The 14,501-nt window shown below is 41.3% G+C and overlaps 1 protein-coding gene across 10 annotated transcripts in view; it reads right to left on the bottom strand.

Moving 5' to 3' along the window:
• Positions 1-13,800, bottom strand: part of ZNF711 (zinc finger protein 711) — a 33,115-nt gene extending 19,315 nt beyond the window's left edge. For all 10 annotated transcript variants that reach the window (XM_020778151.3, XM_020778154.3, XM_020778155.3 and 7 more), the window contains exons 1-3: positions 13,660-13,800; positions 8,921-9,022; positions 6,852-7,382 (exon numbers count right to left, since the gene is read on the bottom strand). In XM_020778151.3, the coding sequence (XP_020633810.2) occupies positions 6,852-7,382; positions 8,921-9,005 (616 nt within the window). In that variant the 5' untranslated portion in view covers positions 9,006-9,022; positions 13,660-13,800. The remainder of the gene's footprint in view (positions 1-6,851; positions 7,383-8,920; positions 9,023-13,659) is intronic.
• Between the last annotated feature and the right edge of the window lie 701 nt (positions 13,801-14,501).

The raw sequence follows: 14,501 nt of genomic DNA, 5'->3' as shown, positions 1-14,501 counted from the left end.
AAAAAACTAGCAATCCACTGTGGGTGTTTGAACATCACAAACCTGAAAAACAAAAGAGAAGGGGGATGTTTTATCTTACTCGTGTAATGTTTCTACGCATACACTAGCTATCTGAGTTACATTTCTTGATTTTCCTGTAACAAGTCATAATAAAAATCTGTATGACTTTTGGCTTTAAATGTAAGAATGTGCCATATTTTTCTGTGTACAAAATGACACTTTCCCCTAAATTAATTAGAGGAAAAATTGAGGGTTGTTTTATCCAAGGAGGGCAGCAGCAGGAGGCGGAGACTGAGGCAAAGGAGCAGCAGTGTTTGGCCGCCTCTCGCAGCTGCCCTTTGACTGCTGCTGCCACCGGCTGATCGCCTCCTCCTCCTCCTGCCAGGGCTTACCTCTAGCTCATGTCACCGTCTCGTCCCCTGCCTGAAGGAGGCGACCGCTGGAGGAGGCGATCCAGTGGCGGCGGCAGCAGCAATCCATGGGCGGCAGTGAGAGGTGGCTGAGCAGGCTGCCCCTTTGCCTCCCTCTCCACCTCCTGCTGCTGCTGCTGAGTGGTGCTGGAGGAGACTGAAGCAGCAGCAGCAGGAGGCGGAGACAGAGGCAAAGGAGCAGCTGCGCTCGGCTGCCTCTCCCTGCTACCCACTGACTGCCGCCGGCGGCAGATCGGCTCCTCCTTTTGGCAGGGGACAAGGCGGCGACGTGAGCTGGAGGTAAGCCCTGGCAGTGGCGCTGGAGGGGGCGATCGGGTGGAGGCAGCAGCAGTAGGAGGTGGAGGAGCAGCCGCACTGGGCCGCCCCTCGCGGCTGCCCATTGACTGCTCTTCCACCTCCGGCAAGGGTAAAAATTAGGGGGTTGTCCTATACATTGGTCGTATACACTGAAAATATAGTACTTTTATTTTAGATACATGTACTCTATTTGGAAAGGCATTACAGAGGGCTGAAAAATCAATTAAATCTACTCTGCTCTCATATGTCACTGCACAAGTATGGGGTTCCCCCCCATATTTAAAAGATTTTTCCAGAATATACTTTCTATAAAATATTTATCTTCCAAATGTTACAGCTTTACCATGAACTCTCTTCTTTAACTAGGAATACAAAATCTCATTTTAACATACGAAAATTAGCTACAATCCATGTAAAAATAGCATCAACTAAGTGAGAAAATGTAAACCTACTTAAAATTCCTGGAGTGAATTCTTTCAGTTCTTGCCCATTAACTTGTGTCAGGCTGCAAATTTTCACCCAACACACATGACAATATGCCACTGAAACCACTAATAAAAATAGTAAATCAACCTGCACCTAGGATTTGGAGGAAAATGATCAGTGCCTGATGCATATTCCCACAAAATACAAAACAAAATGAAAGACAGATAGGTAGTTCATAGACAATATTTAAAAACTATTTACTACTGCTGGTCAGGAATGATTTTTTAAAAAATCTGAACTAATTTAATGCCATTATGTGTTACAATGAGCACTAATCACAAGTTTTGGTTAGGACCCTAGTTCTGAAACCAACCTAACTGGATATGTACTGATATGGAGGCTGTTCAGTTCAACTCAGATGTGACTCCAATCTTAATGGGATAATCCATATCTTAATGTCTTTCCCTGATTAAAATTAAACAAAAATATGTAATTCTTTTTTTGTTTGGCAGCCGTGGATGCACTCTAAACACATACAAGCTATTGAAAAGATGCTTACTTTTGCCACATTTCTTATGCATTTTTCAGTTTTTTCTTACATTCAGCATTTGAATGAACTTATATAATATTCTTTATTTCTTGTCAGGATGAACAAGATCAAATTTTCAGGGGACAGCTCCTTCTGAGTGGATCAAGACTACCACACTTAGAAGAACCCATACAGATAATTTTGTTACAAACAGCCTTTACGGTTTTTTTGAGGGGTTCAAACAAAGAAAGTATATACTTATTTCTCTAGGGTTTTTTTATTTGTAGGTAAATGTTAAGAAAACGACAAAGAACAGCAGAAGTTCTGCAACATTTCAGGTGGACAATTGTAGTAGATATGTGTGATTTGCTTTTTCTTTCACTGCTCTGGAGGCACTGTTTACAAAAACAGTATTTGCAAACTTTTAGAAGCACAGGTGCAGGGGCTAAGGAGTTTTGATGAGCGAACACGTTTATAGTCCTTTCCCTCTTGTTTTCTGTCTAACTGGAATAAAAAAATCACAGGTGTGCCAGGAGAGAATTACAAAGGAATACATAGAACTAGTCATAAAAAGCAAGCACCCAACACTACATCTTGTGTCCTACAGACTCCACCACAATATTTTTTTAAGTCCTGTTCTTGGAACAGAGACTTTGTAAGAAGCATTGAGCAGTCTGTAAGATCCGCAATATAGGACTTTCTTCCCTGTACATACTAGGATTGTAGAGTCCTGATCAAATCATTTACAGGGAGTGAAAGCTAGACCTGTCTGTTACAAAACCAACTCTCTCTTCTCTTCATCCTGATTATCTTTCATAGGAAGAGACTAGACACAAAAGTATCAGTCTTGCAAATACACTTTCTGCCTCTGTGTCTTTCCAAATTACTAAACACTTCTTCAGGAATGTTCAGATTTAAAATCAGTCCATTAAAAATATGGTTCAATTTTGACATCTAAATTTACCTGAACCAGACCAATTCAGTTTGGGATTCATCTGAATCAAAAGCATAACCTACTATGGAATGTAAAAAAAAAGTTTTACATTTAAGATCCCTATTGCTCTTTTTTGATCAACATGTTTATCTCACTTTTTGGAATATAGAAATGGCCTCTCACAAATAATCAATAAACACTTTGCTACTCAGCCAGTCAATTCACACTGTTTGATACTGTAGCATTCAGCCTCCAGCTGAAACAAAATTGCAAAAGACTGCAATCTCAAACACTGAATATTCCAGTTTATTGGTGAGGTGGCAGAAAATAATTCTACACAATATGAGAAAACTAGAAACCAAAATACTGTATGGGCTTTCCACGTAAATGTCAGTTTGAATCATGATGCCAGTGTTACATTCAAACTGCTATTGATATATAATCAGGAAATGATAGATCTTTATTAGGGATCAACTACTAATTTGCTTCTTAATTAATTTTGTGTCAGTATATGCCTTTTCAAATAGACAAGAAACTGATCTACACATGGGGTGCAATTATTCTACACCAGAAGAATGTAGCTACTGGTTGTCAAAAAAGAGCATGAGGACAGCAGTGCCACAAACATTTCTGATGTTCCTTGGAATACTGTATTTAAAAAAGATAAAAGGTATCTCTATTTTCATTGCATCATTTCACAATGAATAATAAGCATAAGAAATACTATAGATCTTGGTCAAAACATAAGATGCATCACTCGGGGGGTCCTATACACTTCACTTTCCCCTTCCATCTTTCCTGAAGCTCCTATTGTCCTCCTTTCCCCCTTTCACCACTAACCTCCATCCCTTGGATAGCACATTTTAGTTCCTTAATGATTTACTGCAAAATTAAGAACACTGTCATAGGACGTTAATAATGCCCCCTATTTAATTACTTACTATGAAAGTGCCCCCCTTGGGACAAAGATTGACCCAGCAAATCTCTTTCTATCTGCTGTTATAGTACTTTATTGCCCCAGCCAATGTAAAGTATTGGGACAACAAATGGCCCATGCATTTTTCAGTGAACCAAGGTAATAAGAAGTAGAAGTCATACATACTCTCACTGACCCATTCCAAAGACAGCCTAGTGGCTTCAGGAAATAAAAAATGTATAAACATGGTGTTTGCCATATTACTCAGCTAGCTGGGTTTTATCCAGAGTTTAGATGCACCACCCTGTGCCCATTTATTCTATCAGCTGGCCCAGACTTCAAGTTTTCAACTTTTAAAAATGAAAAGGACATCTCAAGCCATTACACAACAAGGGATGTAAGACAAAACATGCAGTCGCTATTTAACAAATTGTTTAGTGAAAAGCCAGTCTTTTGTACAAGTAGTCAATGGCCTGTTGTGCAGCAATGCAAATGACACAACTTTCAAATACAAATAGCTATGTCTTAAGAAATTCCATAGGCATTATGTGTTGCACACCAAGTTCCATGACTCAGTATCCAACAGATAATCTCTAGACGTTTCTTAACTTGTAGGAATTTGCATCTAAAATGTTCATCGTTTGTGTAACTGTGCAGCAGGATTTTAGCTGGAGTGATGCTATCCTCAGTTTCATAGGATCTCAAAGCAGTGTAAAGCAAAGACTGTGTGAATGTAACAACTGTGGAAACTCTGGTTTACCAGCAGCTCAAATCTGTTTGCAGAACCGTCTCCATACAGTGCAGAGAAAACAATGAAGCCATAGCAGGCTTGGGAGAGTATAGGAGCTAAGTACGTCCAAAGGAGGAACTTTCCCAAGCTTTAATATTATGGACCTTTCTAGATTTCGTGCTCTAACTGGGGGTTGGACTCGATAATCCTTGGGATCCTGTCTAAGTTTACAACTCTATGACTCTTAAATTCTTTGTTTTTTTCAGAAACATTAAGTTCCATTATATCTTCTGTAGGCTTCTGGGAACTTAGCTAGGTATTGTTCTGAGAATGTGCCACACAGAGACTTTAACTTTATTGTAGCCATAACGTAAAGAGCATAAATATAAGCAACAGAGGAGGAAATTGAAGGAGAATATAAATTGTTACAAACTTCTGCTCAGTACTACTGATGATGTTATTACTGAATATATGGTTGCTGTGAATCATACATTTCTGGAAAAAAGTTTTAAACAATGATGAAGATATTACTATATATTTTTCAAAGTAATCCTATCTGCATTTGTCCCGTCATTGTTCTTTGAACTACTTAATCAGATGTATATCCCACTAAACTGATTGTGCCTTATATATGCACAGAAAATTAAAATACCTGTACTTATTAGGATGGAGAGATTGGTAAAGTTACTTTCTAGGCATACTCCCACAATCCTTCAGATGACTATTCTAAGTAAAGGATTCCAGATGAATCTCATTCCCTACTACAATATAGCCCATAGCAGCGAAATAAAACAGCAGCTGATAGGGTAAGGGTTTAGGAAGGTGTCACAATGGATTAGCTCTTGCTTTAAATGTATTCATGAGAGAGAGAGAGAGAGAGAGAGAGGGTGTGTATTGTGAATCAAATGCACCAAAGAAAGTTAAGCTAGAATACTTTCTAATTGTAACTGAATATTCAATATGTATCTCTAAATGAAATCACATCTTGATTTTTGCAGTTTAGCCTCACTTCCTCCTGCACTATTTTTCTACAAATAAGATTACACTAAATGATTCATGCAGGATTCCTGTGGTATTTTCATGGCTCTGTAAGGTGTACTTATTATCAATAAAAATTAATGGTAAAAACCAACATCTACCTTCAGAAAATATACCAGAAACCCATGTGTGTGGCAAAAGGTCATTACTGTATTTCTTTTTTTTATATATCCACCAGGAAGGAATATGGCTGCTTTACACAGTTCCTTTCTTCTCATTTCATTCCAAAAACAACCCTATACTATAGGTTTAACAGAGAAGGGTTCAAGAGTATCAAATAAGCTTTGTGGCTAACTTGAGAGCTGAACTTGGGGTCTTTTTTCAAAGTCTTATACTCTACTACCTCTCCTAGACTATACTATATCAACAGCACCAAGGCTGAAACACTGGTAAAAAAACAATGCGACAATGTGTTAAATTTGAATTATTATTGAAAAATCCATATTAATATGCATAATATACAAATAAGGCTGCATCATTATGCAAATCAACAGCCCAATGGAAGAGCCAGAAAACAGCATGCCTATAGAAATGTAATTCTCATCTTAAACCTCACTAAATTGTTATTTGAGTGATTAGAAAATATCAGAGTCCTCTCAGTGCTAATTTGAATATACCTGCATGAGGGTTAATGGCAAGATTTACGGCCTGTAACAAATAGTTAATATTAATTACAGTTAAATTATTTCAAAATGCGAAACTTTAACTGTACTGTCAAATTCTGCTTTTAGGTTGTGAAAAGGGAGGGTGGCAGAATTCAAGTAGAATGGAGGAATATATGAACTAAGGGAAGAATAAGGGACAAGTGCACAAAATCCTGAGCAACAGTCTCAATCTCTGAACCACAGCTAAGAGCGCAAGGAATGTCACACATCTTATTTTTCTTTTTGGGCCAAGCATGTCCAGTTTCTTCTAAATATCTTGCATTCAAAATACTTTATTAGTCCCTTGGCTTTCCTCTAAAGCCTTTCCGGTTTCTTCCATGATACCAGAATATTTTATTTATTTGATATATTTATTTGATTTACACCCCGCCTATCTGGACTACTCGTCCACTCTAGGCGGCTTACAATATAGGATAAAACAATAAACTCAAGAATGTGCATAGTCGTTCAATAACAATTGTAATAAAGTAGAAGAAAAAAAAAGGAAAATAGAAAGAAATCAGGTATTGACTGGAGGGAAGGCCTGGATGTATAACCATGTTTTTAATTGGGTTTTAAAGATTCCCAGCGTAGGTGCTGTGCGAATCTCCGGAGGGAGGTTGTTCCATAGGTGAGGAGCCACCGCCGAGAAGGCCCGGTTTCGTGTCTTCTCCTTCCGGGCCTCTCTCGGCATCAGGCTCCTCAGCCTCACCTCAGAATATAATACCTCAGAGGTATTACTCATGCTGAGTGAAGCTGTATTACTTCACTAATGTACCACTTCACTAAATTTTAGCAGAACAGCAATATTCACTCTTGAATGTTATAACATCCCATCACTATTTAATTTTATTTTAAATAGACTCAGTATCTATCAATCTATGTATATACCTTTACTTTACTTACAAGATATCATTAAATAGTCTTCAGATGTGCTCTTGCCATCATCATCATCTTCAGTCTTTATAGTAACTGTAGAACCAGGAACAGTGCCTGCTGCTTGAATTACAGTTTCTGTATCTGAATTAGTTACAAGAACCTCTTCTGACACCATTGTGGGAGAGTCAGCTCCTGACACGGAATCCTGTACCACATGCTCCAAATGTCCATCAGGACCCGTAACAAGATCAGCTACAAAAACCTGATCAGGAACTCTAACAGTTTCTGTTATCAAATCTGAAGTCAAAACATGATCGCTGGTATCTAGTGCTTCTTCAATAGCAACATCAGCTTCTAAAACAGATTCAGGAACGATGACACCTTCTGTGACAACATCAGTTTCAGTTATGATATCAGGTCCTTGGACAACTTCAGCTGCTAAGCCATGATCAAGGGTTATCCCATCGTCTGTCACAACATCAGAAACTAGTACAGCTTCAGGAACTGATACAACAATATGGTCTCCATCGATATGAGCAGTTCCAGCCATTCCAGCCACTACAAAACAATGGTGAATGAGGAAATACATTAATAACCATATTGCTACAGCATACAGAAATTTGTCTTTTCCAGACTTCCAATTATAGTTTACAAAGATATAATAGCATAGTAGATCTGGGAAAATATGCATAAGTAGAATGTGTGACATTAATTCACATCAGTTGCTTCCCTCTGAAAAGGAAGGAGTTGTATGATTACTTTTTGAGGGCAAGGGTGACTGTACTTTGAAAAATGTCTGGAAAAAATCAATAAAATTGATCAAAATATAATCACAACTCTTTTTTCAGTTTCTACTTACACCACAACACTAACAGGATTCCTACATTAGCAGTGGGTTATATGCACAATTCACATTTACTAGGGAGAAAAAACCAATAGATTCTTGCATCCAAGTAAACAATCTTAGGATTAAAGTGCATGGAATATAATGGATAGAGATGGGGGTATTTGTATTCATATAAGAATATCCCTGTGCAGCTGTACTTAACTAGCGCCTGGCCCCTGAAGCATGACCTATTCAAGTGTCCGCCAGCGGCCTCGCTCATCTTCCAATCACTCCCAGAGCCCCGCTCTATTCCCACTCAGGTAGCCATTCAGTAGCCATGCTGGGAGACTCGTCCTCCCTCCCCCTGCCTGGACTGGCCAGTCGAGAGGAAAGAGAGTGGGGTTCTGGGTGATTGGAAGGATGAGCAAGGCTGCCGGCAGACGTGCGAGTGGACAGTCCGGCCCCAGGGACCGGCCCCTCATTAAGTCCAGCTGTGCAGGGATATTCGTATACGAATAACCCCCTCTCTAATAATTAATTAAAAATTAATGTTAACTGTCTTCTGTAATTCAGTACACAGATAGCAATTTCAGGCTTATCTACAGTACTTCAATTTCTACTTAAACCCTGAGATCCATCAACCAAAATCCAATGCCAAAGACATACAGTTAAAGAATCTTGAGTCCAGGAATTCGTTGTGAGTTTCAGAAATGAGCAGAGCTCGAAGTCCCTCTTTCTACCTCTCTCTCTGTTTTATCCTGTACTTCCACAGCTTCATCAGGGCGAAGAACAATTCTGCTTCATTGATAAACGAGAGTCAGAAATTCTTGGAATTACCATAAATCATCCAAGGATCTACTAGTAGATCCAGATCCACTTTCTGTCCATGCCAGCAATATAGTATACCGCTTATCTGATTTCAAAAACATGCTTAAGCAACCATTTGGCAAGTCCAAAGCAGCACTTTAGTCAGCAATATAACCTATATGTATCTGCATATGTTCACTTTATTTTGATTTTTTGTTTACTAAAGCAGAAAGCTAGGAAGACAGCAACACAGAAGAGGAAACAAAAGTATTAGTCTGAAAATGTAATATAGCAAGACCCATGAGGTTTCAGTCTGCTGTTCAGAAAGTCCACAAACTTTTACTTACCCAACCACTTTCGCAATGTAACGGTGGCACCTAAGTTTTAGATTGTTCATTTACAAACACTGCAACTAACTGGCAAATATAGGAGTTAAAATTAAAGTATTATATTGTTCTTTTACCAAAATCCTGCATAATCATAGTGTGAGGCATTTTGGATTCTTGCGTCTGCAATCCAAGACTTCCACCACCTGGATCCATAATCATCTATGCTCGGTCACAAACTGTAAAAAGAAAATTATATAGAAATTACTATCTCTGCTAACATTACATACATTTTCAGGGGTCTCCAAACTACGGCCCATGGCTTGCCTTTTTATATGGCCTGGCGGGCAGGCACACATACGTGTGGGTCTTCCTTTGGCCCTCAAAAATCTGAAACAAATGTTGTAGCCCTCACTCTGAAAAGTTTGGAGACCCCTGGTTTAGAGCAATCTTCCATGTGTGGGAAACTAATCAAAATGGAGCAAAAAACCCAGAAGCCTTTGAGCAAACTAGCCCATCCTCATGGCACAGTGGGCCAAATGCCCATTTCCCAAACTCCCAGTTACTATTAAGATCAAATGATTTCCAAATAACAGAAAGATCTTAGTGAATTTTATACAAGATATTTCAGTTATAATTATACAACAATGAAATAATTTATTCAGAAAATAATCCTATCAAATTCAAAGGGGCTATTTTCTATATAATAGGATGGCGAATAAAAAATTAGTTATAGTGCATACAGAAACAGACATATAAATTGATGTAGTCCGATGTATTTAGGTTCATATAAATAAAAAGGCATATGTTGTGATTTTAATTTTTGGCAAGTAACAGCTGGTAAGGAAGCCATGCATAACGCTACAGAGAAAGAGAAGGCCTCTTTTCATTGTTAAATAATCCTACTGACAGAATGTATATGCTTCTCTATGTATCAGAAAACTCCTTGCACATTTTAATGATTTTTATTTTAAAATTGTGTTTTATTTCTTTAAAAAATCTAAACATTTTCACAGCTTAATGGATTCTTAAAATCCATCGACTACCAGGACCATATCCCAATACTATATTAACCCATTTTATTATAGGGTTCACTTTATATTGCCAAGTTTTTTGTTAACATAATATATTCATACCACATTTCTTGTAAAGAAAACACATTTTCTTACTAATATTTACTTAATACTATCAAACAGATTTGATTTGATTTGCAAAAGCAAAATAAGCATTTACACCTAAATCAAAACAAGGATAGGAAGCTCGTTCAACAGAAGGGCCAAAATCAATTTCAGAGACATTCTTGAAGAGGACAGAGGTGAGTGAGGCCAAATGCAAAGTGATGGGACTAAAAATAGTAGGAAATTTTAATTTAAAGCTCTTATTAGGCCTTAGGAAACACATTTCTATGAATTGAGAATAATCTGTACGAAAACTGGGAAATCACCAAATACCAGTATCATGGAGAAAGGTATGTGGCTGTTTGGGAAACATGGCACTAGATTGTATGCTTAAAAGGGCTGCAGTTGCCCCTCTCCAACTTGAGGTTTCCTAACTCTAAGTTACAGGATTTTAATATTTTTAGAGCAGAAATTACATGAATGCAGCACTCTGTCCAAGATGTGCATGCAGTGGCTCAGGTTTCCCCTTTTTATAGTTGTTACTATGATTTACCTATATTATCAGGGCATGCTATTTTTTTTTTGCACAGAAAACATTTTTCTGTTGTTCAACACAAAATGTTAGAAAAAAATAGCATATGTGTCAATTACAGTGTGTTTATCACATATGACACAAAACCAGGCTTGTAATTGAACACCTTAATGGAAACTTGTGATGAGCAAAAATTGCCTCCACATGTCAAGAATTGAATTCTATGTTCAAATAATTTCTTGCAGAGGACTGAATTGATTGTGTGCACTGCAAAAAAAGAAAAAAAGAAAAAAGAAAAGAAAAGAAAAGAAAAGAAAAGAAAAGAAAAGAAAAGAAAAGAAAAGAAAGAAAGAAAGAAAGAAAGAAAGAAAGAAAGAAAGAAAGAAAGAAAGAAAGAAAGAAAGAAAGAAAGAAAGAAAGAAAGAAAGAAAGAAAGAAAGAAAGAAAGAAAGAAAGAAAGAAAGAAGGCATTTGGGCCAACAGTCACAGGAAGCTTCTGCAAAGGCAGCCCTCAAATGGGACAAAGCAGGACCTTCCTCCTCAATTCCCACTGTGTCAAATCTACAATTTTTATCATGAAGAAGAGATGGTGCAGATCACACCCAGCACTTGCAGAGCCAGCCACTTACTTTCTGTGACAACCCTATGTGAAATGCCTGATAGCTCAGTAGTTTAGAGATCTGGCTACAGAGTTTCCTCCTTGACAAAGGCTGGATTTGATGATCCATAGGGTCCCTTCCAGTTCTTCAGTTCTAAGATTATGATGATGATAATTGGACATACATTAGTTACCCATATTTCAAACGGTCATTAATCACTGCAACTTGTGAAAAGGGTGCTCTTTTCTATGGTAAACCACTTCTGAGTATTCCATAACTAGAAATCCCTGAAAAGGGTTGCCAAAAGTCAGAACTGACTTAACAGCCCACAATAACATCTTGCTCTGCATAGAAAGAACAATCTCCCCAACTCTTCCAATGCATGTCTATGGATGAAGTCTACATAACTTGGAGAAGTGTTGCACTAAAACAAGTGTACTGTTGGAAGATCAGACAGTTCATGAAATGGGACAGTTTCCTTTTCTGTGTGCTGTGTGCATGAGAAAGACATTGAAATTGGAACTCACTACAGGTTTCTTCCCCAAGTTTGCAAAACTGGTTTCAATGTTGCTTATTCCTATGTAATAACCATAAGCAAGGGCAAGCAAAGGAGTCGGCCCAAGGGCCACTGCAATATATTAAATAGCGCTGCAAGAACTACACACTCATTCACAAGACTAATTCATCCTTTCTAAAGTCATGAAGGCTCCCAAAAAGGTGGAATACCAATTTCTGTGGCTGTGAGTCACAGTGCCCTATAAATATGGCAGTCAACAGCGTCATCAGCAGTCATTTGGCAGCTTGTGGTAAAATCAAAATGGGACAGTTGCAGTCAACAGGCTGCAATTTCCTCACAGCACTATTCCTAAAACACTGTTCCAAGTTCTTTTGCGAGAACTGGACAGCAATGCATAAACCTAAAACAAAACAATATATCCCGTACACTCAAAACCAAATGATAATACCAGAGCGAATGTGTGCACCATATGAAAAGTCATTTGATATACACCAGATTTTTGGACATAAACACATCACCCCGGCAAAACAGCATCTCCAATTAAGCACTTACAACTGGAAAGTTAGCTCAAAACACATCCACACTCCCATATCGACTAAATCTGGTTTATTTACAACAGTGGGTTACTATGTCTTATGTTGATAAAAGTCCAGAGTAGCCATTAAAAAGCGTGTTGCAGCGAACACTAAATCAATATCTCTGTACAGTATCTGGTCCAGTAGAATCTAGTTATTCCACCCATAAACCTTATCAGGCTGGGTGAACATTTTTGGGAGATCAACGATATCAGTGATCGGGAAGCAAATCCCCCCCACAAAATTTCAAAAATCAAGCTTAATTTCCCTGTCAACATTCTTACAGGATGCGCCACCTCCTGAGAGGTAAATCTGTTTCCCAAAGAGTAGCAGGGCTTCCTTCTCAAAATACTGCAGATGTAGTTTTTTTTTTAAAAAAAAAATCTATAGGCAGGGCTCGTGTGTACTGTACAGGGATGCACGTAGGGTTTTTTTCCAGGGTTGATGCTTCCGGGCGGGAGAGCGAGCGGGCGCGCGCGAGACACAAAGAAGCTTCAGAGGAGGGCGCGTGCGCGAGACGGCGCCGCACATACCTTTACATACAGGCACACAAACAGACACACACACACACACACACACACACACACATAAAGGGGAGAGCCTCGCCACCCTCCTCTTCTACTCGCTTCCAATCAGGGCCCGTGATGAGCAAACAATAAAGCGGCGCTCTGCAGCCCGGGTCGGGCAAAAAGGGGGTGGGGTTGTACCCATCCTTCCCCGGGGCGGTGTTGCGCGGCCGAGGGGAAGGGAGGGCAGGGAGCCAGCCAGCCAGCGATGCCTAACGCAGGGCCCGAGAGGAGACGGACCGAAGGGCCGGCGCGGGCCGAGGGAGGCCAAGGGCGATCGTGGAGACGGAGGGAGGGAGAGAGAGAGAGAAAGGGGGCCGAGGGCGGCTGGAAGCCTTCAGATGGGGCTCCGGAGGGGGTGGGGAGACTCTCCCGTGGGGGCCCCGGGGAGGCTTTCCAAGCAAGGGGGGGGCCTCTTTCCCTCCCCCTCACGGGTAGAGGCCTAGTCCTGACCGGGCCTTAGTGAGGTAGAAAACAGAAAGGGTTCGGGGCGGGGGGGGGGGGGGAACAGCACGCCTTTTATTTATTCAAGAATTAATATTGCGATCGGGGGAGTGGACGGGAGATTGGAAAAAAGGCTCCCGCCGAGCTGCGAGTCTCGCCCGCCGCCATTTTGCTTGCCGCCATTTTCTGGCCGCTCCGAGGCCTGGCCGGCCGAAGCCACGAAGAGTTCTACCTTGGGGGAAAAAAAGGGAGGGTGGCGGGACAAGAGTCGCCTACATACGGGGGGGAGGGGAGAAAAAAAAAGAATTAAAAAAATATGAAGGAGAAAACCCGGCGGCGGAGGTGCGACGGGTTAGGCCTCCGGGCGCGGCCTGCCGTGTGGCCTGCGCGGCCTGGTGGCGCCTCCACCCTCACCTCCCAGTTTCAAAAAGGGGAAATGAGGGAGCTCTCTTCCTTGCCCCGACCGCCACCCCCCTCAGTCCCGCGGGCAAAGCTCCCTTCTTTCCTCCCCCTCGCCCTCCTCACCTTCGCTTGGCGGGCTCGGGCCCGAGCGGGGGTGGTGGGTGGGGTTGGGTTGGAGGCCCGAGGACTCGGCCGCCTCGGCTGCCGCTTTTCCGGGCCTGGCATTCGGGGTCCGCCAGGTCTGAGGCCTGCACCAATCACAGGCTTGGGCTAGGAAAACGGCAGGCGGGCGAGAGCGCGCGCGGCCTGCTCTCTCGCTCCACACACACGGGCTTATTCTCGCTCCCCCCTCCCCCGCCCTTCCCTTGCGCTCCTTTTTCCCCCCCCTCCCCCCGGGCAGCCGTCGCGCGACCAGCCGTTGCTGGAACACGTCATCGAGGCAGGCGGCGGCCGCTGCTGCCCTCCCGCGCGCCCCCTTCCCTGCTCAGCTGTGGGAGGGGGGGTCCCCCCTCCCCTCTCGTGCGACGCGGCCCGGAGCATGCGTAGGAAAGACAATGAAGGCAGACCATGCCAGTACAGAGGAGGGGGCGCTGGAAGAGGGAGAGAGCGGCGCGAAACAAAAGGAAAGGGAAGAGGGCCTCGAAAAACGTGTCAGTTTGTTTTTTAAACGTTTCTTCACGGGACCTGCCCTCAGCAATGATCAGACATATTTTTCACCCCCTCATAATAAATAGGGGACAGATCTCTGCCTCGGAATACCTCGCATTGTTTCAAATTTAAATAAAGCTACTTGCATTATTTTCCTCTCCAGTGGTTATTGGCTTCCTAACGTATAACTTCTCTCTCTTTTTAAAGCCGCTGTAGTTTTTTCTGAACAGAATCTTTATATTTTAATGGATGTTTCACTCGAGGAGTTGCAATAATCCTTTCAGGAAGGATGATTGCAACGGTTCCTGTAAACATAG

This window comes from Pogona vitticeps, chromosome 11, assembly GCF_051106095.1.
Source record: "Pogona vitticeps strain Pit_001003342236 chromosome 11, PviZW2.1, whole genome shotgun sequence".
Lineage (NCBI taxonomy): Eukaryota > Metazoa > Chordata > Lepidosauria > Squamata > Agamidae > Pogona > Pogona vitticeps.
This window is presented reverse-complemented; position numbering and strand designations above follow the sequence as displayed.